Source organism: Marmota flaviventris, chromosome 13 (assembly GCF_047511675.1).
Source record: "Marmota flaviventris isolate mMarFla1 chromosome 13, mMarFla1.hap1, whole genome shotgun sequence".
Taxonomy (NCBI): Eukaryota; Metazoa; Chordata; class Mammalia; order Rodentia; family Sciuridae; genus Marmota; species Marmota flaviventris.
In genome coordinates this window covers 41501020-41528752 of record NC_092510.1, presented here as the reverse complement: position 1 = coordinate 41528752, position 27733 = coordinate 41501020, and the positions used below count along the sequence as shown (strand labels likewise).

Sequence of the window (27733 nt, the reverse complement as noted above, 5' to 3'; positions counted from 1 at the left end):
CTAAGCCTTAATGTGAAAGAACACATTACCAAAGGTCACCAAAGGAATACAAGAAGCCTATGGACACCAGCACTTACCAATCTGTAGAGGCCCATCGGTCCACCGCATGCAGCCCTGTCTTTATGTTCTGTAACATTTCTCCATCTACCTCTGAAGACTGTGCAATAACTAAAATCTGATTGATTATTGAGGATTCTCTAAGAATCAAGCCTATTACAATGCACCAGTCCAGACATCCTGCCTCCATGAAAATGTGTAGCAAATACCTATAAATGAAGCAGAAGCAAAATATTTATGCTAAAAAGGATCTTCAACTGTAGAGAAGGCAATGATTATTAGAAAAGTGGCTTCAGTACTCCATTTATACAAATACCCCGAGTAAGCTTTCTGTACTTTCAAATAGCTGAGAAACTCACCTAAGCTGGACTTGGGATTTGTGAGGGCCTTTACTTGCCAGCTCCATGGAGATATGTTCTAGCTCAGATTGAGTCAAACTGAGTGTAGAGAAATTTTCATCCACCATTGTCCAGTCCCCATCCACCATGGAGCTACTTTCAGTTAAGTCTGTGGCTGAACCAATGCTGCATTCATCACCTGATGGAGAATTTCCCAAAGTTATAAATCAGTTTAGTTTAGAAAATGTTTTCCTTTAAATATTAGCTGTTTCTCAGATGTTGATTTCTCCCTTAAGATTTTGAAACCAAAACATGAAATCTACTACTAAAATAGCCATATCATATGAACAATAATAAATATTAAAAAAAATCAGTGGAGCAATAAAGCTTGGAACAGAAAGACATACTACCACTAGGAAGTAGTCTTCCTTGTTCCCCAAAAGCCTCTAGCTCAAATTTGATCAAGTCTTTAGGTTCAACTATTTATTTACAGGAAATAGCGGAAACTATTTTGGTTTAAACCAAACCATGAAGATGCAATCAGCAAAATTCATTTCATGAATAAATCCACAGAAGCAACATTCCTCAATGAATAAATTGCAAGAGGTGGGGGATAACCACTTAAAAATTAAAAACAATCACAGTGTTTGAATCTTATTTGGATCTTCATTAAAAACTAAAAATTTGTAACATTTATGAAACAGCTGCGAATCATAATACTTAAAAAACAAAACAACAAAAACCTCAGAAAATAAGTGTTGGTGAGGATGTGGACAAATTGGAACTCTTAATGCTTGGTGGGAATGTAAAAAGGTCTAGTTGCTATGGAAAACTATAGTGATTCCTTAAAAAGTTACAAATAGCATTACTATGTTTCAGTCATCCCATTTCTGAGTATTTACTCCAAAGACTTGAAAGCCAAATCTCGAAGAGAGATTTGTACACCTACATCCACAGCAGCATTATTCACAATAGCCAAAAGGGGGAAGCAATCAATCCAAGTGTCCCTCCATAGATGAATGGACAAACAAAATGGTTCATACATACAGTGGGATATTATTTAGATTTTAAAAGAAAGGAAATTCTGATACATGCTACAGCATATATAAAGTACCCAGAGTAGTCAAATTCATAGAAACTAAATAGAATTAGGTTGCCAGTGGCTATCACTGGAGGGAGGAATTGGGAGTTAATATTAAGAGTTTACAATTTTGCAAGACAAAAAGTACTATGGAGAGTGACTGCACAACAGTGTGGATAGAAGTAATCAACACTACTGAACTGTATGCTTAAAAATGGTTAAGATGATAAATTTTATGTGTATTTTACAATTTTAATTAATGGTTGTTATAAGCCTCCTCATGTGGCAGCTCAGGTATCCAAACATTAGGTGAATGCCTAGTCATCAAAATGATTGTAAAAAGAAAACAAGAAATATCAAACCAATTACTGTTTAAACTCCTGTATTTTATAACCCTTTGCCAAAATAAATTGCTTAAAAACCTCTGTATTTTACCCATTACTGCAGAGCAGAGGTTGGTGTATGTTTTTGTTAAATATCCAGCCAGTAAACAAATGTTCTGAAGGCTAAGAGGCAAAATCAAGGATATTATGAGGAACTTACATACAGAACAAATTCCCACAGGAGTTTGTTGATGAAATTAAAAAAAAAAAAAAAAGATAATAGTTTTTTTTTTGTTTGTTTTGTTTTTTGCGTGTGTGACACAAGTCTACTTATAATAAAAATGGAATTCTTATGGAGATAACATTTTGCTTACTTGGGGTTAAAAGTAAATGTTTCTTTATCTTATTGCAAAGATTCATCTATTAGTGCTGATCTGTACTGAGATTTTTACCTACTTACATTTATCTAAAATAAGGCAAAATACAATCAAGTTCCTGTCCACCTCTCCAGCAGACACTACTGACTACTCCTTTAGGATACTGAAAAAAGAGTGACGGTATCTCTCTGAAATGCTACAGCACACATACTTCTTTCCAAAGAAACTGAAGAAGTAGGACTTAAAATGACATTTACCTTTATTAGATAAAGGTAACAAGAAAGCATCTTGCATTTGTGGTCCATGGGATGAAGCTGCGTCTATCTCATGATGGGTGGGGCCAATGTTGCTGAGCCAGCTCTGACTTCGTTGAATATTAGAGATACCAGCATCCATCTCAAGGTTCATAAAAGGGTCAGCTGATTGAGACTTTAACAGCTGCTCTCCCACTGCGGGGTAGGTACAAAAACAAAGAGATGGAGGTGGGGAGAATCCTCAAAGATTTACCCACTGTCATTTCCAATTCAGTTCTTCTACCTTCCCCCACCTGCTCCTCAATATTAAGCAATGCAAAGTCAATTACTATCCTACATTGTTTCATTCATTCAACTAAAAATATGGAATTATAACAAAAGAGAGTGACCATATAAAACATTTAAGTCATATCTATGGTATGTTCTAAGGTCTATGAGAAAGTTCTAAGGTTCTTGCCTTGGTTCGTAAGGTGACACGAAGTTTCCAAATACCATAAAAGTTTTTGTTTAACAGTCCTCCTAAAATGACTTAAACTAAAAAAAATTATATTTAAATTTTTATTTCACTCAAATATATAGTTTTACTTAGTCTTCTAGTGCAGAATGTGACCCAAGATGTCAAAGATGCATTTTTACTATTTTTCTGGAATGAGTTCCATGAGGTAAATCACAAATTACCTTATCTTGAGGTCCATGACTAATCAGTTCCAAAATTCCTTCCCACAATAAGGTAAGTGTGGTAGCTTTTATATTCAGCCAGTTCTCAACTTGTTTATAGTTTAAGATAATGGTTAGATTTATGAATTAGACTTAAAGGTCAAAAGACACAGAGATATAGATTCTCCTTTATTTATATCCTTGGCCAAATGGTGAATGTTAACTCAAAATGAAAGTTGGCTTTTATTTGCTTGAGGGTGAAATGAAGACTTCATGAATGTCAGCTACTTAGAGTAAAATAAAATTCTCCTTATAAAAGTGGCAAGAAGTCTACATTACCTGTACGATATTTTCCATTTTTGAAAGGAGAACTGATAGAAGAGGCAGGGATGATGGGAAGTGGCCACAGGAAATCTTTGTGGAGTCTCTTGAGGGCTATCACAAAGTTGTCTACCCGGGCAGCTCGGGTACGTTCTTTGCAGAGCCAGCTAATTAGTTCAAAGCCTAGCTGGGCAGCAAAGCAGCCAAGGTCCTTTAACCGCACATCTTCTAAGAGACGCCGAGCATGTCTCCAGAGCATCATGTCAATATACATGTTCTCAGCACATTCACTGTCTTTGCTCCATCTATAAGTGGTAACAGAAGAAAGCTATAAAACAATCTTTATTGGAGGACTTCACATAATTTTATGCAGTAGCATTGATAAAACTGACAAGAAGGTTAGTGATCTATTTATTATTTGACTGAAGAGGAAGAAGATGTGATGATATACCATGACCTGTTGAAAACTTGGAGCACCAGTAGGTTCTTAAGACTGATATGTGGAATGAATATAATGGACTAGAAGAAACAGAACCAGGAAGCAATAGTGAGTGGTTGAAGGAAAAAAGCAATAAATAAATGCTGTCACTGAGAAGCAGTACAGTGGATCAGTAAAGAACCCAGTCTCTGCAGTAGGACTGTCTGGATTCAGATCTTCACTCTGATTTGTTATGTGTTATAATTACATAGCAAATCAACACACTGATTTGTTATGTGATTATAACTATGTTTGTTTTTTTGAGCCTCTTTCTTCATCTGTACAGTGAGTACCAACCCTTATGGAGCTGTTTTAAGGATTAAAAGATTGATGTATGTAAATGTTTAGAACAGCACATAATGAGCACTTGATATGTTATTAACCAATATTTAAATTCAGGGTTCGGCCAATTGTTTATAGCCCTCCATGGCTACATTTTACTTGTATATAGTCCACAATTGTGTGTGTTGGTGGGGAGATTTATGGCCAGTGATAAAAGAGCAATAAAATGCCATGATCAAAGTGTTCAATTTTTCTGTTTAAATAACAACGGAATTGGCATAATTGGGAATGATAAAACTTGGAACCAAGATGAAGAAGATAGAATGTATAAAGAAGGGCTTTCAAAAATGTAAAAGTTGGCTATATTATTTGTGGAGACTCAGACTTGTGAAGTTTAAATATTATAATTTTTCCATTTGTTCTGTATTTTGATTGTGGGAAAAAATCCAGCTTTATTCATTTCTTATTAAAAAACTTGTAAAAAATGTTCGATAAGTTCTTACTACATTGAAGACAGGTATTGTAGTAAGAATACAAACTACATAAAAGAAAGGATTAGGGAAGAGATAAACAAAAGAACATGTATCAACACAAGAAGGATTACAAAAGACCTTACATACCAGAGGAAATTCTAATGATTTTATAAGGTTCAGTGTAAGTTCACAGTCACCCTTCTGGAGAACAATAACCTAACTCTGGGTGATGCAGATGTTGGTCTGCAGAACACAATTCCTTTGGCTGTTTAATGACTTCTCTAATCAAAAAGTTACATGAACGTTAAATACATGGGCACAAAATTTTTATTTTTTTGTCAAGAACTATGTAGTTGAAAAGAAGGGTAAAACTACTGATGTTCTGCTTTTGGATTATCTGTGGACTGTCTGGTCCTCTGTCATCAGAGGTAAAGTCAGTAGTATTAAGAACAGATATATCAAGTCCTACTCTAGTACAAAGGCACAGAAATTATACAAAAGTACAAAAATTAACTCTGGAGGAAGGACAAATGGAAGCTTTTTGTGGGGTCTCTATTACTTTCGGGAATGAAAAAAGGATTTGCACTCGGATTAAGTAGTTGTTTCCGTAAGATATATAATTTATATAATGATATGTTAATTAACTTACATAATAGTTAATTTAAAAACAGGGGGTATTGGAGACACAATCTCACTAAGTTGCCTAGGCTGGCCTCAAACTTATGATCCTCCTACTACAAACTCCAAGTCCCTAGGATTATAGACTTAATTCTATAAATGCCTTGAAATGCAATGTGTCACAGATACCCTAAATCAGTAATGGCTATTTATTCTTTTACCTTTTTCCAGAAGGACCAGATGGCATACTTAGTGTTTTCTGTAAGTTGAATTTACTAGGAGGAACATTTTCAGCTGACTGGGATAAACTGATGCTTCGATTCCTGAAGAACTCGAATCCACCACTTGAACTGGGTTCCTATGATTACAAAGTGCAATAAAGTTACACAAAGATGCCTTGTAGGTACATGGCATAAAGAAGTTATACAATTTTGCAACTAACCTGAGCTGTAGGTGTGGATGGAGGTGTCTCAGATTCTCCAGAGCCAATGGCTTTAAGAAATCGAATCATGTGTCGACATAGGTCCCACTTGCCTTGTTCCAATGCTGTGTTGAACAGAAGGGTGGCATGTTGCCTACTTACTGCTGGAACTTCCATATTCTACAGAAACAAGCAAGGAAGATAGCATCACTTTCATACATGATTTCGGAACGTTTGAGCACTTCTTTTCTTCACATTAACTTAAACCTGAGGAATGTACCTACAGTACTGTGGGGTACTGTGGGCTTATTTTAACAATAAGATTTAAAGAAGCATTGAAAAGTACCATACAAGGAAAAGTAAAGCAGGTCTCTGCTGCTATAACATAAACTATGATTTCCTAAACTCCCATGACATGCAGATATCTTACATACATTATTTCATTTAGGAATTATTCTGGAGAAAAAATTTCCAATTTCATTACAGAGATTGCTGCAGGTTTAAGGAGTGACCTAGAACAAAATGCCAGCAGCATTTATATATGTATATATTTATATTTAGGCATTACATCAAATTTTATTCAGATTAATGGATCATTCCATTTCAGTGATATCATAGAATTAACAATTAGGTGTGTTTTGCATGGCATTTAAAAATAATATAAACATTGATCAATGTAATATTACAAATGTTTCTCAAACTGTACTTACTGGAGATACAGTAATTGGAAAACTGAAGTCTACTTATTATAATCAAGAGATTCAATTTCAAGAAGTAAACCTACACCACCACCACCACCACCACCACCACCAACACACACACACACACACACACACCCTTGCTTTATCCCTGGGTACAGTTTCTTTTTTCTTTGTTCTTTTTAGATATACATGACAGTAGGGTATATTTTGACATATTATATATACACGGAGTATAACTTATTCTAAATAGGATCTCATTCTTGTGATTGTACATGATATGGAATTTCACTGGTCATATATTCATGTAAACATTGGAATGTCTTATTCATTCTACTGTCCTTCCTAATCGCATCCCTCCTCCCTTCCCTTCATTCCCCTTTTCTAATCTAATGAACTATTCCCTCCCCCGCTTATTGTGTGTTGTTTATTTTGATCAGTTTCTATAATTCCCCCATGTTCTTTAGGGCTAGCCAAGGAACCATAGAATCTCACGGCCACTAATCTCTGCTTGACTGTATTCGCTGGTTTTAATCAGCTGTCAAAAAGCAAATAAGCTGATGTAAAATCTGCAGTTCAAATCAAGTTTATGGTTAGCTTGTTATCAATGAAAACAACTTTGCTGTAATTTAAATAACCTTAAGTGTAGACTATAAAATACATACAAGATTTATGTGAACAACAAACTATGAAGCCTATCTGTCAAATATGTAATGAAACAAATTTTCAGAAGTCTCAAAGAATGCATTATTTTGAGAAAAATCATGTGTGATGAGGGTCATTACTGTGGCAGGCCTGAGTCTCTCCAGCTTGCTATGTGGAGCCAAAAATAGGTGTTGTGTTATAAATGAGGTACAATCAGAATTCCCTTAGCAATTCCACACTATAAAAAAAACAAATCTATTATTTGTGGGGAGTTCAGACAAATATGTTAATGTCCAAAACAAAGTTTCTTCACAATGTAGTAGTATTCATTATTATGTAGTATTTTAGTAATCAAATGTTATATTTCCTATGTAATATGTACATAGCAATGTTTTACATACAATAAAACATTTCTTCAATCTTATTTAAAATAATACTTGGAATTGATTTGTTTTAGGCTTATATATGAAAACAAAACAAAACAGGATAAAATACCCTTACAATGCTCCTTAATAATACTACAAAAGCTGGGCATGGTGGTGCATGCCTGTAATCCCTGTGGCTCAGGAGGCTGAGGCAGGAGGATTTCGAGTTCAAAGCCAGTTTCAGCAATAGGGAGGTGCTAAGCAACTCGGTGAGACCCTGTCTCTAAATAAAATACAAAATAGGGCGGGGGATGTGGCTCAGTGGTTGAGTGGCCCTGAGTTCAATCCCTGGTACCAAAAAAACAAAAAACAACAACAAAAACAATTAAGAAAAATCTGGCAAGATTGAGTTCTTCAAAATGAAAAATATAAACTGTAAAGAAAATCTGACTATTCCTTAAACATAATCACAGTACCAAAACAGAACATTTCTTTTATTCTAAGTTTAAGCTCATTATTCTTGTATCTTTATAAGAATAGAATTGTTACCTGTAAGATAATAAGGTAAGAGGCAGCTGTGTCCAAATCCTGAGCCATCAAACATTCTTCAAACAAGTCCTTGGGGTTTCCAACAGCTGCAAAAAGGTAATTCCACAGGGCATATTCAGTCTTCCTAGCACAATGCACAACTGTCTGCAGGAAGAGGGGGAACTCGGTGATAAATTTTGCCACAGTGGGAAGTAGTGGGTCGGGAATGGGTTCCCGTGAGGTAGCTTCTTCTTCCAGCACTTCATGGAGCATGAGCTCCAGCACATGAGGGAAGTAAGGTAATGCGGCACAGGACTGAGCCAAGAGCAAGGCTTGTTCCCCGAGGTTCCTGACCAGAAGTTGACGTAGAATGTGGTGGAGGTAGATCTGAGAGGTTCTCTCCACAACACAGAAAGGGAAGAGCACCTCCAGCTGCTCCCTAGCAGTGTTCCGAGTATACAAAGAATCATAGAGTAAAGTGTCATTGACAGCACCAAGGACCAATGCATCTTCAAACAGAACCGCCAATGGATAAATATTGATATGGAAAGGCAGCATGATCCGCTGGGACAAGAAGGAATGGGGCTTGCGGTGATCCCTAGGGAAGAGGGGGAGCCAAACTTTCATCCCTGCACCACCACAGCTCAGCCAGAGGGCTTCCAGAAGGTGACGTTTTTGTTTATTTGCTCTACACGTAGTCCAGACATTTTCAACAGACTGGGCTAGTACAACAGGAGGACAGAACGGCAGCTGGAGAAGGAGACACAAGAATCAGGGTATTTTCCTGTTAAATCTGCAGGTCCATTTGTAGGTACTAGTCCCCCCCACCACACACACACAATGAGAGTACAATAACTTTGAGAAAACCAAAGCAATATAACCAACAACCAAAACAGAGTTAGTAATAGTACCCTGCCTTTTAAAGTATATAACTGTAAATCTAAAAAGCAAAAAACCCATAAATTCCACCAAACTATCACTAATTTCCCATTAGTTTTGCAACTAACAATACCTAGGTAATGTCTTGCCTGGAGTTCAGGACATCTTATTGTCATTTGGGGACTTATTCTTCACAAACAGCCTTATTCCCAGAGACTTAAATTTTATATACTTTCTCAGTTTCTAAATCACAATACTCTCTTTTAATTCTTTTATTCCTTCACCCTAATCTCATACCTTTCTCAAGATTTGAAATGACCTTCCCTTTACTCACAAGTTTCCTTTGGTTCGGATTACTATCCTTCTCCCGGATCTGAGGACCTGACCTGTCCCTCTGCATCATGATGAGCTGCCCTGCAAGGTTCAGCATAATGCTCTCTGCATCACGTGCCTGAAATTTTAGAAAAGAAAAATGGGTTCATACCAATTTATAGGTTTTTTTTGGTGTCCCCTCAATCCATAAGTTATGTAGATGAAACAACCAACAGTATTGATTGAGGTTGTACTAATAAGCTCTGTGGGAATACAAGCAGCTTTCTGGCTAGAGTGGAACAAGGCTAATTAATGAGCCATACCAGTGAACATAAAATTGAAAGTAGAGCTGAATCTTGGAAAATCTAAAAAAACTTAAGTAGTTCATAAAAAATGAGAGATAATTTTATTATTCTAGCTGGCACTGCTTAAGAAGGCATAAAGGATGAGGTGGGAAAGATTAGAAAACATACACGGGTAGAAGAGAAAGGGTTGGTACTCTGGTTAAAGCATGAAATGTAAATGAAGACATGGAGCTAGGATAGAACAGCTCTAATGGTAAAGTGAAACAATTGTGCAAGACTAGGGATATTATGAAATTAAAGCTGGAGAGCCACAAATCTTCAAGGGCTTAGAAATCCAGGTAAAAAAGTAACAGGGAAGAACTCACTATGTATGGTTCTCAAATAAGGGAATTAATGAAAAATCTGAGTTAATCAGGATGGATTACTGGGGAGAAGCAGACACATGGGTGTTGACAGGGATTTCTCTTTGTCTCTTTTATGGACAGCTTAATTTTAGAGAGCCTAGCGTAATGATTTTCTCTTGAAACTTATGACCCAGTCTAAACAATTATGAATATTAAAGTTTGAGAAGCATTGTTTCAAAGCAAATCTCAGATGAAATAATTTTCACTTCTAAAGAGGAAAAGCATTTTGATTTAAAAACAAAAAACAAAAATTTACTACTATACTAGGCATGAAAGGTAGAAAAAGAGTGTTGCACCAAACATTATTTCAAGTTACTGAATCTAGGTGAGGTACCACAGAAATTCAGGTTATCACCAACACAAGTTAGAAAAGACAAGTCAGGGGAGTGAAAAAGTATGTTCCTTCACATTCCATTAAACTGAAAGAACTTTGCAACTTTCACGTAGAACTATTGTGAGTGACAACTGGATCAGAGTTGAACATGCCACCATAATAAGCATAAGGGTAAGTTTGGTAAACTGAAGGAAACAGATGAGGCAAAGTATATGGAGGTGAGAGGTAGAGAGCAGAAGTAGAGAGACCATTGTCTGAGCTTTTTAAGGCAAGAAGAAAAATAGGGAAGCACAATAGCACACAAACCAAAACAAGAAAGAATTTCAGGAAGGAAAGAGTGACTATTCACAAGATGTAGGATTATTTCCCAGGCTCTAATGTTTGCTGGCTGGATGAATTTAAGTTGCCAGTATTACCTAGGGTTCAGTAAAGGAAAAAAGTAGAGTACCTCTAAGAGTTAGGCACTTAGTAAAAAGTACCTAGATGATAGAGGAAAAACATAAATACAAACATGAATCAAGATAATATGACTGTCAGAACTGGCATATAGTCATATCCCTCAAATACTTCAAAAAGACCCTGAAAACGTTTTACTGAAATGCACTACAATAATGACTAATATTCATAATGACCATCTTAAAATTTAAGATGATAGATTTTACCCTACATTTGACATATTTAATTAAAAAAAAGAATATACTTCTCTCCTCTTTACAAAGTAGACTTTTTTGGGGGGAGGGGGGTCCTGGGGATTGAACTCAGGGGCATTTGCTATTGGGCCACATCCTTAGCCCTATTTTTTTAAAAATATATTTTTGGTTGTACGTAGACACAATACTTCTATTTCATTTATTTATTTTTACGAGGTGCTGAGGATTGAACCCAGTGCTTCACACGTGCCAGGTGTTCTACCGCTGAGCCACAACCCCAGCCCCCTATTTTATATTTTATCTGGAAACTGGGTCTCACTGAGTTGCTTAATGCCTCGCTTTTGCTGAGGCTGGCTTTGAACTCATGATGCTCCTTCCTCACAGAGTAGATATTATTAGTATTTACTCAATCAGTACTTTCTATTGAAAATATTATAGGTATATGCAATAGTACTCCCAGGAAACCTTAATGAACTTATAGAACAAGCAGGGGTATCTGTATGCTCAAAATCCTAAATCTGAAGGAACTCAAAACACCATTTCTTAGCCTAAAAACTTCCAGGTGGATGGTTCTCTGTGGGAGTTTCAGGAGCTCAAGAAGGAGCTCACTCTCTCATAAGAGGCTATTTGACTATTGAACAGTTCTCACTGTTATTACTTTTTAAAATCTTTACTACTAAATCAAGACTTTCTTTGCTGTAGTATTCTTGGTCTTCCTCCCACACCAGATATAATCAGTCTCACTTCTGTTATATTTCAACTTACTACTTAATCTGCTCTTCATAAGTTAAGCATCTTCTCTTCAAGAAAGGCCTCTTTTAAGAGGTTAAAATGGTGTATCCAGTACTACTGATACCACTGATTGCCTTCTATATCTGGAATATACAAAGTTCCTGGTTTTTGGCAATACTGAGGATTGAATGTTTTTTTGTACTGGGGATTGAATCGAAGGGTGCTTTGCCAGAATTATATTCCCAGCCCTTTTAATTTTAAGACAGAGTCTTGCTAAGTGGCTTAGAGCCTCACTAAACTGCTGAGGCTGGCCCTGAACGTGTGATCCTCCTGCCTCAGCCTCCTACTACCATTAACCTAGATCATTATAATGGTCTCCCAACTGCTCTTCCTTCATGCAGTTTTGCCCAGTTCATTTCTTTACAGTTAGAGCAAACATTATAAAACTTTAAAACACTTTAAACTTGAAGATGAAGTCTAAAGTTATCAATATTATCTATAAGACTCACATTCTCTCGCATACCCTATGTCCCAGAAATTTTAACTTCCAGAATGTGTAATGTTCTCTTGTATATAAGCCTTTGCATTACTGTTCCTTCTGCCTGAAATTCTTCCTCTTTGCTTAAACAATCTCTACTCATTCTCTAGGTTTCAATTTACATTTTCTTTGTTTGTTTTTTTTGGTGGTGCTAGGGATTGAACCAAGGGCCTCTGCATGCATGGCAAGTACTCAGTTACCTCTGAGTTATACTTCCAGCTGAGGTTTCAATTTAAATGGTACAGAAATCCTGATTGTTTAGACTATATCAGGTTTTTGGTTTATTCTCTCACAGTAACCTATATTTTACTTTTTGATATATATATAATACACACATATACACAAACATCATAAGACATATATACATAGATATATATATTACAAGAACAATTAATTATTCATGTAATTTAATATTGAGCAGAAATCAGGTCTGTTTAATTTGCTACTGTAACCTGGCATATTCATACAAGATACATTCTAAATATTTAATATTTATTTGTTGAACAAATAAATAGTTTCTATGATCAACTTAAAATACTAAAGACGGAGATGTAAACTTCAAGGAGTTTTGATAATGGGATGGTACCTGCTGTGGCATTTTCAAGGTGATTCCATTCTCTGTACTCACTGATGTCAGAGTGACAGATACTACCAGAAAAGGGTGAGGAATGTAGCGTGACATGGAGACTTCCTGAAGAACTTGAATACCAGCCATAGTATTTGAACTGTAAAAACAAAAAGAAACTCTGGTAGCTCAACAATGCTAACAATGTTTGTTTGTTTGTTTGTTTTCCTTTCTGCTACTATATAGTAGAATTCATGTTTAGAAAGACCCCAAAGTTCCTATTGTCCTCTCCTCCCTAAATGTCCTTCAAAAATGATTAACAATATTGTCCTTCAATAATGAAAGACCCAAAGAACACATATGGGGATAAGAGAGGGGGGAAAAAAAGGGACAAGACTTTGGAGTAAAGGAAAAAATAAAACAAAACAACAACTGAGGAAGAATCTGTAAAAATAGAAATATTTAAGGGATAAAAACTGAATGGTTGAGGAAGGATAAAGGTTGAATTACTGAGGTTAATAATATATCTTAATTTTTATGTGTGCATTACCAATCACTGGGCTACTTCAGCAAATACATCCTTCACAGCTATGTAAACAAATAAGCATACCTCCGAGAACAAAATAAAACTCAAGAGATGTTGTCTGAATGCTGCAAGTTGGACCAGATGCCAAGAACAATATGAGGCCATTTGTAATAGCAGCAGGACTTTTGCTTTATCCTGTTCTAGACTATTATCATCTAGCACAGTGGAAATGAAACTGAGTATGCTAAGTATATGCTTCCTGAAGCTGTAAAACCGTGGAATGCCTTCAAATTTCCCAAGTGTCTGGAACTTATTTTCAAGGCTGTGAAAAATTTAGCATTTTAGGGTTTACCTCAGCTGAAACTAGATTTAAAAAAAATAAATCCAGGAAGATTAGCTGAAGATAGAGCAGGCTATGCTATTTCTTTTTTTTTTTTTCACAGCTACTACATAAATATTACTAATTAAAACTCCTTGCATTTTTGACTTCTAAAAAAGGGAAACTAAATACAAAGATAGAAAAACTGTTTTGAGGGGGAAAAAAAACCTACAGAGGAAAAACAATAAATAGGAACAGAAAGTGACTTGTCGTATACTATAACTTACCCATCAGATTTTCTTTCAATACTGTAAAGGCATATTGAACAGTCTGCTCTAAATACTATTACCATGTCCCGGAAGACACTCAGCAGTAATGTTTCTGCTTGTGTCTTGGTGACATGAGCAAAGGCATTGTCCAGATTTGATGTTCGCAAGTATACTCTGAGCTGCAGAAGAAAATTATAAAAATGAAATGGCTAAATACTTTAGACAAACCGTTTTTTTTTTGGGGGGGGGGGTGGTGCTGGAGATTGAACTTTGTGCATGTGAGGCAAGCACTCTACCAAATGAGCTATATCCCCAGCCCCCCAAACTGCTTTTTATTTATTTACTTTTTTCAAGTAATAATTAAAAGACCTAAGAAAGCTTTAACAATAAATGAGTTCTGTTTATATTTTCGCAAGCTAGGTTCATTTTACAGATAAAAGATAAAGAGATCAAAACTGTGAATGCAATATTTTGAGACATTCCTATTAGACTTGTATATTTATATCTAATATAATGAGCCTAGCAGTTTCTCAAAACAATCATATAATCAATACATTAATAAAGCTATCTTTTATTTATTTATTTTTGGTACTGGAGATTTAACCCAGGGCACTTTACTGCTGAGCTACATCTCCAGGCCTCCTTCTCTTTTATTTTGAGACACGGTCTTGATAAGTTGCTGAGGGCTGGTCTCAAACTTGTGTTGCTTCTACCTCAGCCTCTTGAATCACTGGGATTACAGGTGTGTGTCTGATTAACAAACCTGTCTTTAAGAAATTGAAGAAATAGAAGAAGAAGAAGAAGAAATAGAAGAAGGAGGAGGAGGAGGAGGAGAAGGAGAAGGAGAAGGAGAAGGAGGAGGAGAAGGAGAAGGAGAGAGAAGGAGAAGGAGAGAGAAGGAGAAGGAGAAGAAGGAGGAGGAGGAGGAAGAGGAGGAGGAGAAAGAAGGAGAAGGAGGAGGAGGAGAAGGAGGAGGAGGAGAAGGAAGAAGAAGGCGGCGGTGGCCCTAGGTTCAATCCTCAGCACCACATAAAAATAAATAAATAAAATAAAGGTATTAAAAAAATCTTATAAGAGAGGGGCTGGGTTTTAGTTCAGTGGTAAGAACACTTGCCTAAAACACATAAAAATCATAAATAAAATAAAGGTATTGTGTCCATCTATAACTAAAAACAATTTTTAAAAAATCTTATAGGGGATGTCTATGAGATACATTCCTTAGAAAAGGCTATCTGAGAAATCCCATTTGTTACTTAAAAAATTTTAAAAATATAGTAACCTGAAAAATTTAAAATATATTACCTGAAAAAATAATCCCATTAGCTAAAATGTTAATTATTAATTAAAAAATAAAATATTTTGTTTAGTTTTCAATTGGTTATTTTCTATATAAAATTACATAGTGCTTATTAGGTCTAAAATATAAAGATCTATTATTTCTAAGAGAAAATAAAACCTACCTCTTCTTGATGGTCACTTATATTATAACATGCAAGTACCATAAAATCATTCCACCAGGCTAAACCACCAGTCACAATCATATTTTGCTCCTTAAAAGAAAAATTTAAAAAATATTTTTACTTTAAGTTACCAGAAATTACTATAAAGTAACAAAGTATTCTTAGGCAAAGAAAGCTCAAATTATTTCTGCTTTAATCTCTCCCTTGAATTATTACTCCAGGGACTTTAATAATAACGCTTCATATTCTAAGTTTAAAAATAAATACTTCTGTAAGGAAGCAAATACACTGATGTATCATTTAGCATCATTATTCCACATCCAAGAAACATGGATTAAAATTCTGGTTTTAACATTCATCAGATGAGCAACACCTGTTTCTCTTTTATCAAATGGTGAATAACAATAATGCCCTGTGTTGAGATAATATACAGAAAGGACCCTAAAATGACTGACACAAAAAAGCAACTATAAATGCCATTTCCCTTTTTTGGGGAGGTGGGGTGGGGTATTAGGTATTAAATTCAGGAACATTCAACCACATAGCCACATCCCCAGCCCTATTTTGTTTTTTATTTAGAGACAGGGTATCACTAAATTGCTTAGCACCGTGCCTTTGCTGAGGCTGGCTATGAGCTGGCAATCCTCCTGCCTCAGCCTCCTGAGCTGCTGGGATTACAGGCATGTGCCACCATGCCCGGCCCATATTCTTCTCTTCTTCCAATTTGATTCTTGCAAAATCCAACTTCATGCACATATGTATGTGATATATATATATATATATATATATATATATATATATATATATATATATATATATATATTCTACAATTACATCACACAGCTAAGCAGAGAATGATCTCAAAATTTTGTGGAAATTTATTCTCATCACATTTGATGGACACAATATTGAGATTAAATTCTTAAACTAAATAATTATTGTTACTGATCTTAACAAGAATAAAAATTAAGCCATTTCAATACAAGTCCCATTATCAAATTATCAAATACTTTATTAAAATCAGCTCACAGATATTATCCAGTATCAGTTTCTCATATATGACTTTCAGTTTTTATAAGTAAATAGTAGTTTACTGTACAGTATAATTATTTTATATTATAATTATTCTATACTTTGGGAAATTGGTTTTTAATTTGAAAAAGACTAACCTGAGTAATGTTTCCAAAAAGTTTCCATTTTTTGGTGAGTAAAGAGTAATGTGCAAAACCAAACTTGCCAACCACAGCAATATTTTGTCCAAGTTTATCAATAGCTGAAAACTGTTAAAAAAAATTAAGAACTCTTTGCAAACTTATACACTTTAATAGGCATACAGTGGTTAATACTATGTAAGGTAAACAGACTTAATAAGTGCTTGCTAAGTGAATTTTACATAAAATGTTAAATTAAAAATCCAAATATTTATAGTAATATATGACAAAATTAGATGTTAATACCCTAGCAATGTATAAAGGATCAGGTATAAAAATTTTACTCTTATCAATATACCCACTGAAGGGCTCAATTCCCAGAAAGCCTCTTGCAACAAATGCTATTCAACAAAGTTAACACCAACAAAATAACAACTCACCCGTATAGGCCAATTGCTTTCTAGATAGGTACTGGAAATCTACAGAAAATAACACATCAGTTTGGTAAGATTTAGGAATTATATTTAAAATTTAAAGCATTAATTTATCACAATATGAGATTCGGCTTCCCGAGAGTGGCTATTAGTAGCAGAGCACTTGGAATTTACCATTTATATATGAGTCAATATTTCTCATCTCATGTCTTAAACAGCTCCAAATTCTAGACATCAGGTTTTCATCTTTCCCCTTCACACTGCTTTTTTTTGGGGTAGTACTAAACTCAATAAACATAGACCAATGAGTTATTTAGAGAAGCATTCCTGAGAGTAGCCATGAACTGCACAGATGAGCAGTTTTGGTTTGCTAACGTGAATAATTTCCACAACCTCATCAAATAAAATTACAGCCTCAGCAAGAGTTTTGATTTTTAATGGAAATACTTTGATTACATTTATGTTTTTCTGATTAATAAATAATACAAAAATGTACAAAGTACAAAATAAAATTGTTGCTTAGGGACAACTAGTAGTTAGTTTTTAATCTATCCTCTAAACAAACATCTGTAAAAAGGTAAGAGTATGTTTAAGCTACTATTAGTTTCTTGGAATGTTCAACTTAAACTATAAGAACTCTTAATATATATTACAGATACTAAGTTTTTACTTTCAGCATCATTGGTAAATATATTTTCCATGTTATCTGTTTTCCATCTTCGTACATGGTGGTATCCTTGTATCATTGTAACAAAACTATCTGTGGGACATAAATGTGGATTAAGTAAATTCTAGTTCTACTGAGACTCCTATCTTTCTACTGGCCCACTAATTCCATAGTTTTCATGAGCACTTGTGAGAGTGGAGTGTAAATTAACAGAAAAATAGAACAAAGGGAAGAATCTTCAGCTCCTGTAAAAAAAAAAAAAGCTTCAATTCATTCATATTTAATTTTACTCAGGAAAAAAATGATCATAAATTTTAAAAAGAACTCAAAATTAGAAAGCCATGTTTACATGAATCAAATCTAAGAAAACTGTGTAATGTGAAGACAAAATAAAAATCAAGTAAAAACAATGCTGAAACTGTATTTAACCTTGATAAAATTTATTCATAAAACTATTTGTTAAACTTCTCTTGGCTACTAAATTAACTAAATTAAATAGCTGTTAATACATTAGGAAGTTCTTAAACCCCAGTACTGTGTGTGCAAGCCTACTTATAGAATTAAAGATAATTGTGTCATTGATATATGCTAGAAGAATGCGTCACTTGAATCTTAACAAATATGCTACACTGTTCAGTGTAAAATTCACTATGATGGGAAAAATTAGTGCACAATAATGGTAAACTTGAGGTAATAACATGGTGGTAAAATAAAAGTTAAAACCAATTTTCTTTTTTGCAGAGCTGGGGATTGAATCTAGGGCCTTACACATGTAGGCAAGTAAAAAAGTACTGAGCTTCATCCTCAGCCCCAGTTGAGAGCACTTTTTATTAGCCTGTAAGTAAAACTCCCTTTTCCCCCTTACAATTAAGAAAAGAACAATAGTTACATGAAGAAGGATGTAATAGATGTACTTGAGTACAATTGCCCCTGTTACCCAAGATGCTAAAAAAAAAATCCTGTAACTACCCAAACTTTGATGTGTCACTAGTACTTATGAAACATGTGTTAGAGGGTAATGCAGGAGCTGGAATCTCATTGCAAAAGTGGTGTATAACATAAAGTTTCTAATTATGGGAAGTCAAAGTTAAACCTTACCAAATGATTGCACTCCAATGAATATTTTATACATGAAAACAATTTATTATTTTAATTTGAAAAAGTCTAAGAAGTATTGGGCACAGTGGTGTACACCTGTAATCCTTGGGAGGCTGAGGCAGGAGGATCACAAGTTCAAAGCCAGCTTTAGCAATTGAGTGAGGCCCTAAGCAACTCAGCAAGATCCTGTCTGTAAATAAACTATAAAAAGGGCTGGAGATGTGGCTCAGTGGTTAAGCACTCCTGGGTTCAATCCCTGATACAAAAAAAAAGTCTAAGAAGTACCAAAAATTACAAATGGTTTATTTTTAAAACTCAAGATATATAAGTTTAAAACGAATGCAGGTATTTGTCTAAAGATATTATAAAATACACTGTAACAAAAACTTGTATTTTCCCTAGTAGGTCACCTTTATTGATCTACGTGTCATCTGAACTCTGAACTCTATACCTAACATGGAGAATAGGAAATGGTAGAAATAAGACGTAGCTAATGAATAATGAAGAAACAGAGGTCAAGAACACATACTCAGAGCTCAAAAGTCATGCCACATCATTGGGAAACTGTGTGCTAAGGTACAGAAAGAATCTTTACCCTTACTGTATGATTTTCCAATCTCTTTTTTATAGTGGGGTGGGGGGTAGTTATTGGACATTTAACATAGGGCTTCATGCATGCTAGACAAGCACTCTACCACTGAGCTACATATCCCCAGCCTCCAGTCTCTCTCTCTCTCTCTCTCTCTCTCTCTCTCTCTCTTTAAAGCCATTCTCTAAAATCCTATGCCTGCCTAGACTAGTTTTATAACTGGTGAGACATGGAACCCAGCCTTTTAGCAAATTTGATCTGTGACAAATACCACACCTATTATACTTGATACATATTGCAGGATAGCTAATCATTTGTAAGTAAAACAGCCTTTAAGATCCACAGCTGACATTCCTAACATGGTGTCTGATATACCATTGGTACTACCCACATTTTGTGAAGGTTATTCTTTCCAGGTATTAGAGCCAGTTAACAAAAACCGATAACCACAGAATACTGGATAATAATTAATGCATCTTTCAGAAATCATACAAAATACTGAGCATTAAAATAAATGGCATCTGAGAAGAAACATAGCTTAAAACTAGAAGGTTTTCTCCAGGCACAGTGGTGCTCGCTTGTAATCCCAGCAGCTCGGGACATTGAGGCAGGAGGATGGAAAATTCAAAGCCAGCCTCAGCAAAACTGAGGTGCTAAGCAACTCAGTGAGACCTTGTCTCTAAATAAAATACAAAATAGGGTTGAGAATGTGGCTCAGTGGTTCAGTGGCCCTGACTTCAATCCTTGGTACCCCCTCCCCCTCAAAAAACCCACAAAAACCAGGTTTTCATTTTTAAAACTTTTCATATTGTGCTCTCATTACTTTCTAAAATTTTAACCATGAAAAATCAGGTCAAATAAGTAAACAAATAAATAAAAGCATGCTTCGCTGCCAGCTATGAACACTGCTTCTGACAAGGGTGTATTTTTTGTTTTATCTTTAAAGGAAAACAATGAACATAGAGTCTTCTAATAAGGAAGTTATGAAGTACAAGATAGGGCTTTAATAAGAAAAAATCCCCAGTGTTCTAAGTAAGGAACAGAAACAGCAGTAGAATTAGTTGGGGCTCATTAGATGAACTCTAGCTATTCAAGAAGCATATAAAGTACAAATCACACAAACAAATCAACTTTGATGGAGAATGTGGTCTTATCCTGGAAAAGATATGTTGAAAGGGGAATCAAACCAGGCACTCATGTTTCCTCAGAGTCATCAGTACTGGCTTTAAAGCCTAGAAAGTAAAGATTTAGCATTATGCAGACACTGTAAAGCATCCTACTGAAAGATCACCATTAACTCTGCATTGAATCACTGTGTTAGCAAAGTATAGGGCAACTCCAAATAAACATATTGCCTTTTAGGCAAATTCTAAGTTTTAGCCCAAGGTTAATAGTATATGATTCAACATTTAGTACCTACATTTGAATATAGATTAGACTTGTTAGGTCACAGTAAAGATAGGTCTGCCATTACTCTGCTGTGTGACCTTGGTAAGTCACATAACTTCCCTGAGCTTTGGTTTCCTCATGTATAAAATCCAGTCGGACTATGATTTCTAAGGTCCTTCCAGCTCTAAAAATTCTATGAATCTATTATAATTTAATTGTTTTGGAAGTACAACTGTAGCAATGTTTTCAAGGAAACTGGAAAACCGAGTTAAAACTCAGGTTTATAAAGTTTATCTTTCTAGATGTCTTCCCCTAACAAACAGAATGATAGAAGAAATCTTGTTAGTATCTAAAGTCCTCAAAAATCAGTGTCATATGCTTTTCTTATTGGATGACTCACAGATGGCTAGAATCACTGAATTTTTGAGCTGGAAGGAAATTCAAATTTGTTATTGCCTCATGGATTTTGAGTTCCAGACCTACCTTCTTTGATCCTCTGCTCTACTTGGCTCTCTGGTAACACAGACCTGGCTAGGCAGAACTGGCATTGATGCTAGGTCAGTGTAGAATGAATAGTTCAAAGTATGGGGAAATGAAAATAGCAGAGAAATGGCTATAGGAGAGAAGGGAGCAGTGGAAAATTTTAGTCAAGGAAGTAGCTGACGCAGTTCTATTTAAAAATTGTTACTAATTATAAAATGGTATGTACATTGTTTGAGTCTGTTTATTAATGTAAATTAAATACATTTTCTTCTAGTGTATACCACATGTCAATGTAGGAGATATTTCTCCTTTGACCTTTCACATAATGACCATTTTTCTGTCTCTTATTATCTCCAAAGTCAACTGAAAATAATATGAAAGCTGAAGTAAGCTAGTTAGGTACAGGTATAGAGAGCGGAAGGCAAAGAATTGTGGAAATAGAAAGTAACTGAAGTAAATTCATCCAAGAGTAGGCTCTGAGGCATTGTGGTATAAAAGGAGAAAAGAAAACATTCAGGACTTTGAAATTGTATATGCAAGTTTCTCTTAAAAAACTTCAATTTATTGAATTCCCAATTTAATTTTAATTGTCATCAAAATTCAGAATTAATCTTCATGTTAAAGGCCAATTTATCAGAATTATTAAAAGAAACTGCTAAAAGTGATCAGAATGAGTGAATAATTTGGAACAAGATTAAATATTAGTAAAATTATCAAAAATAAAGTTCTAGAATTATCATAATTTTTACAATTTAGGTCCACTGTCAGGTGATTAACCTCAGTTTGGCCCCATCAGGATTATAAGGTCAGCTGTAGAGGGTCAACATTGCCACTTTCACAGTGACTACACTTTTGTCTCTGTAAATCCACAGAGTTATCTTATGTAAAACAGGTCCTGAAAATAAAATAGTTATCTTCAATGAGAGGGCAAAATAATGAACTTAAAAGCAGGTGAGGAAAAAATTTGTATCAAGTGGAAAGAGAAGACAACAGGACAAGAACATAGAAAAGCAGAAGAGTGATGTGATAGTCAAAAAGGTTAAAAATATTTAGTTTTCTAAAATTAAAACAAATGAAATACTTAAAAATCTGTTCCAAGTGATATCTTACTAAGGACTGAAACACTAGTAATTAGTAAACGAACACTTACCTGTACAACATGCCAATGTCGATGTCCAAGTAAAGTGCTTAAACCCTGGGACTCTAAACCTCCATCTGCAAATGGGCTATTTTCCAGCCTCGGCTTATGCTGAGTGTGTGAAGAACTTCTGGGATTCTGGGTCTGAGAGGGCTCTCCACAGTTCAAGTACAAGCGATCCTCTCCCTGAAGCAATACCTGCTCTTGGTTACTCTAGATAAGGAAAGAGGAAGAAGAAGAGCAAAGAAGAAAAGCAAATAAAAATAACCCAATATTTGGAAGGGAAAATTAAGTAATGCATAGATTCACTTTTATTATAGAAAACATATTATGTACCTCAATGTTAATTTTCTTCACAGAGGACAAAGACTACATAATGATCTCAGCACAGTTATATTTAGAGAGAATAGGCAATGTTTTAATTTTATTTAATTTTATTTTCCAGTGTAAATAAAATCTTTGTTAAAGTCTGCTTTATTGTATAGTTGTAAACATGCCTAAGTTTATAACTGCTATAGTAGTACCTTTCATTACTATTTGAAAATGGCAATGATAAGAGAGATTTTTACATCTGAAAAATTGAATATGACTACTCATTATTTAGTTTACAAATTAGTTTTACAGAAAGTATGCTTTTAAGAAACTGTCTGATCAAAGACGTGTTTCTTTTTGTATTCTTATCCATGTGCTTACATGTAACAAAGCGGATAGGTCAGGGATAATTGGATGCTGGAGGATCTTCTAAACCATGCGGAAGAGGAAAAGCCTAAGCCTATAGTTTGGGATCAGAAAAATTCAAATATCAGTGAATGTTTAGTTAGTGTCAAGGACACTTTACAGGTCTAAGAATAGCCAGACAAATAAAGGAGTTTTACTTTTTAATATGTTCTGGTTTTCAATTAAAGGGCCAGTGTATTCACAAGTGGGTAGATTCTTGGCACCCTATCCCTTCACCTTTCCATTATAGTCCAAATATTATACTGACATAAAACTCAAGGTTGCTATAAAATTACTGTTAAGGAGGGAAAATACTCTGTTCTTATTTTCCTGGGGTTTCTTAATTTTCAACTTCAGTAATGGGATCTGATATTCAGACTATTTTTTTTATAATATTTTTCAATGTATTATAAATGCAAATTCAATTCAATTGTTTTACTAAACATCTTTAAACAGCCCTTAATACTAAGGTACTAAGATTTGCATTCCCAAAATGTAACCTATATTATCATTATATATCAGCAATATATAATATTACTATATATTATTTCAGATTGACAAGCATGGGGAGTTTATAATTTGGGACAATGTTTCCTGAAGCAGTATCTTAGACATACTTTCTTCCAAGTGTTCATTAAGAATTGATGGTTGATTAGGCATGGGGAACACTGTCTTTTATTTATTTTTAAGTATTGGGGATTAAACTCAGAGGTAGTGACACTACCTTAACTTTTTGCTTTTTATTTTGAGAAAGGATTTCATTGAACTGCCCAGATTGGTCTCAAACTTGTGATCTTCCAACCTCAGCCTCCCAAGTCACTGGGATTGCAGGCATGCATGACTGGGCCTGATGTAACTGTGCTTTTTTATATTTCAACTCCTAGGTTTTCATGATGCATATGAGCATATTTGAAACTCTTGATCCCTTCAATAAATACATTTCTACAGCTTTGTCTTAAGGCCTTTATTTCATACTTAGGTAAAAATGGAACTTTTTTTTTTTTTTTAAATCCCATGGAACTGCTAATATTTCTCATGAGTAGTGTGGTGAAATTCTTTGGGAAATTCTATTCAGATTAAGACTAAATTATTAAAGTTATTCAACATACAAACATTGTTTTCCCACTTGTTACCCTATTTAAAAAACAAAATGCCTTAAAAACAACAACCCCCCCCCCCACCTAAAACCCTATAAACAAAAAACCAAAACTCTAAAGTATGTTCAGAAATGATTTTGGTATAAATTTATTATAAAGTGTAAGAATCACAAGAATATGCACAAAGGAAGGTAATATGCCAATTTTAGGTATATACTTGCTGTCCATGGTTTATGAAGAAAGGTCTGAATTCTGATTTGAAAGGCACTAAAGAAATCAGAGTTTTAAATACACTTACCATACAAGGGTTTACAGTGAGGACACTCTTGATAAACTGAAATAGCAGAATGCTGGGCTGTTTAACTATATTTCTGAGGTCAGATTCAATTTCAATGTGTTGAGAACCAAATCCACTGATTACCCATAGGTGATAGCCTTCTGCACCCCAGCTCTTGGAGGGAGGAAGGGGGAGAAAAAAAGCAAAAGCATTAAAAGGGTCTTGTTATCCTTCCCTAACTTCAGTCAATATCTGAAATACCCAATGAGGCACTGACTTCTGAAAGTTGCAGAACCCATGACAGATAAGAATGATATCTTCTAGTACACCTTAGCTATCTTCAGAGAAATCATTACCACTGTCCTCTACCTAGAATGGTCAAACCACTAAATACCATTCTTAGCTTCAATTTCAGTATCACAATCCTAAGGAATACCTATTGCTTTCTGTAACTTCTCCATTAATTGAATTTAGTTAACCTCTTAAATACAGAAGATGTATTTTATTTTTTTTGGTACTGGGAATTGAACTCAGGAGAACGCAACCACTGAGCTACATCCCCAGTCCTATTTTGTATTCTATTTACAGTCAGGGTTTCATTGAGTTGTTTAGTGTGCCTGGCTTTTGCTGAGGCTGGCTTTGAACTCACGATCTTCCTGTCTCAGCCTCCCTAGCTGCTGGGATAACAGGTGTGCGCCACCGCACCTGGCAAAAGACAGTTTTATATAGAGCAAAAAACAGTGGAGTGGAAGCTGAGACTACAGTTTTCATTTTAGATGGGCTTTTGTTATATTATCATAGCCAGGCTATCTGGTTTATCAAAGTGTTTCTTCCTCTGTAAAATGAGAAGTTTCAAATAAAATTCTCTAGGCATATTCAGTTTTAATATTCTATAACTAAATTTCATGACATAATTTTTAAAAGAATAGTTATTTTCGATCTGTAAGAAAATGGTAAGGGTGGAGGCAGGAGGGAGTCTTGCAAAATTTCAAGAGCTTAACAGAATTTTTATGTTTTCCCACGATAAACTTGTACAAGCTAATTAAAATGTTCAGATTCTTAGTTTGTGGCTGAAATATCAACTCAGCAAGGCTGATAACACTACCATATGCCATTCAGAAGCACTGACTAGCAGTCACAGAAATTCTCTCTGGTAGAAAACTTATTTTAAATATGGAGATGGGCTATAATCCCAGCAACTCAGGAGGCTGAGGCAGGAGGATCACAAGTTCAAAACCAGCTTCAGCAACTTAGTGAGACACTGTCTTAATAAAAATCGAATGGGCTGGGGATGTGGCTCAATGGTTGAATGCCCCTGGGTTCAATCCCTGGTAGTAAATAAACAAACAAATAAAAATAAAATAAGGAGGCAAGGTGAAACAGCAAAAGGGCTTGTTGGTGGTGAATGGCAACCATAGTGATTTTAACTCTTGGAGAAATCCAAGATCAGAAAATGCCTTCCTCTGTATAATAAAATAGAAGGTTAATGATAAGTCTCATAGCCACTAATTTCATAAGGATGATACCAAGAGATGCTATGCAGCAAGAAAATAGTTTTATGTAAAGACAGGGGTTATATATCATTATTTTTTCAGAAATTTGAAAATAAGTAATAAATTAATTATTAACAATAGTGACTATAATTCTCTTGACAAACATCTATGAAAAGTTTTAAGGATGTGTTTAAGTAATGCACAGGTACATGTCTTCCAGGAAATATGCTCAAAGTACATTTTACTATATTTTAAAAGAAAGGAAGCCGTAAGAGTGAGTGCCTGTGAGTCACACAAGAATGGGAAGTATGCTTTGAAAAAAGAAGAGCCTTGTTTGAACAGTCATCTTTGTAAAGGTACTTAGTGAACACTTCTAAACAAAATTGAAAAATCAGGCAGCTACCAATTTAAAAAAAAAAAACACCTTTCATTAAAGCAAGAGCTGTAAGGAATAATCTGCTAAGATTAAAATAACTTTGTGATTTCTATCAGACCAATATGAGAGGAAAAGAAGGGAAAGAAATCTACATTCTTTATACTATGCCAATTAAATAGAAAGTACTTACCATAGAGTTGATCTTAAGGGGATCTTTTTTAGTACCATCAGACCTATACCTAAAACAGAATAGAAACTTAATTTGAAAGGGTCTTAACAATTATCTATAATACACACAATAGCTTTAGTTTTTTAGAAACCACATTAATTTTGCTCTTTCAAAACAGAAATACATAACAATGCATGAAATAAAAAGTTGTAGGATAATATACATAGGCACATCACTCAGCCATATTTTCTAGGTTCAACTGACTTCTTATAGCATCACGAAGTTTGGGAAGGCGTATTTCACTTCATCAGGACTGTAGCTAAAGGTAATATAATATATAAAGATAGCAGACATATCAATCAACCCGTTACTATTAACCCACTGCATTAAACTACATTAACTCAATGAGATAATGTAACTTTCTACTTCCTATTTAGTTACTTATGTATGTGGCTTATCACTCATACTGTATAAGCAGCTACTTGAAGGCAGGACCTTGTCTGATTCAGCCTTAAATCTGACATAAGGTCAAATACACAACAGGGCTCAGTAAATAAGTGAATTTTTTTTCAGTGTTGGGGATCGTTAAGTAAGTTTTACTGACTGAACTGTCAGTTTTAAGAGTGTGATGTTTGGAGAACTAATACATTCTGAACAAACTAATTCTGAATCTCACAATTATTTTGGGGTAAGTGTCAAATAAGGCAAAAGGGTAATTACATGATCCAAGGTTTCTGTATACATATACTATCTGGGATATAATGAAGTTATTTTATTTAAATTTGTTTTTTTGACTCACGCAAAATCTCCTCCCAGTGTACAAATCAGCTGGGCTCCAAACACACTCCATAAAGAAAGTCCTCCATATTCCCATGTCACTATTACAACACTATTATCAGGAGACCATCTGATCAATTTAACAGCTCCTGTTTTGTTCCAAATGTCTGTAAAGAAATAGTGAGAAGGGTTAAAAAACAAACAATTGCATCAAAAATACTAAGTACTTTTTATAGTCCAAATCTTCAAATATAAACAAGCAGAAGCATCACTGCTTCACACAATGAGATGAATCCGCCCATGTAAGGTTGTTTAAAACAAGGACCACCAGTCTTGGCCTGATCTAATCAGAACGAACTCAGTGCACAGGTGATTGCAAGAAGTGAAAGATGTTTCTGGCCGCTATTAGCTTGAGTAATCTTTGGTCTTTGGTTTGTGCTAATCAGCTTGTGTAGAACAGGGATAAGGTTAAAGCAAACACTGTATTTAGAGAAAAATATATGCTGGCCTTTGAAAAGGCTATACAATTAGAATGGCAAATTTCTATTTCTGGCAGTAGAGTAAATGATGCCCCAAAACTCTACAATGAAACAACTAAGATGTCGAATAAAATATTTAAATATCTCCAAACAACCAAAAATATTGGGACAAAATTTTTTTTTCTTTTCT

At 34.9% G+C, this 27733-nt stretch overlaps 2 protein-coding genes across 7 annotated transcripts in view; one reads left to right on the top strand and one right to left on the bottom strand.

The window, feature by feature from the left end:
* The window catches only part of Ermp1 (endoplasmic reticulum metallopeptidase 1), a 54441-nt gene extending 48780 nt beyond the window's left edge, over positions 1-5661 (top strand). Inside the window, exon 16 of the transcript XR_011704101.1 lies at positions 5491-5661. The gene's annotated coding sequence lies outside the window, so the exon portion shown is untranslated. The remainder of the gene's footprint in view (positions 1-5490) is intronic.
* Positions 1-27733, bottom strand: part of Ric1 (RIC1 homolog, RAB6A GEF complex partner 1) — a 135509-nt gene that overhangs the window by 24513 nt on the left and 83263 nt on the right. For all 6 annotated transcript variants that reach the window (XM_071600619.1, XM_027943060.2, XM_071600618.1 and 3 more), the window contains 17 exons: positions 27087-27231; positions 26309-26357; positions 24271-24423; positions 22171-22371; positions 16801-16839; positions 16379-16489; positions 15210-15299; positions 13768-13928; positions 12657-12795; positions 9130-9246; positions 7938-8666; positions 5702-5860; positions 5481-5617; positions 3427-3713; positions 2434-2625; positions 417-594; positions 78-266 (listed from right to left, as the gene is read on the bottom strand). In XM_071600619.1, coding sequence (XP_071456720.1) covers positions 78-266; positions 417-594; positions 2434-2625; positions 3427-3713; positions 5481-5617; positions 5702-5860; positions 7938-8666; positions 9130-9246; positions 12657-12795; positions 13768-13928; positions 15210-15299; positions 16379-16489; positions 16801-16839; positions 22171-22371; positions 24271-24423; positions 26309-26357; positions 27087-27231 — 3076 coding nt within the window. The remainder of the gene's footprint in view (positions 1-77; positions 267-416; positions 595-2433; positions 2626-3426; positions 3714-5480; positions 5618-5701; positions 5861-7937; positions 8667-9129; positions 9247-12656; positions 12796-13767; positions 13929-15209; positions 15300-16378; positions 16490-16800; positions 16840-22170; positions 22372-24270; positions 24424-26308; positions 26358-27086; positions 27232-27733) is intronic.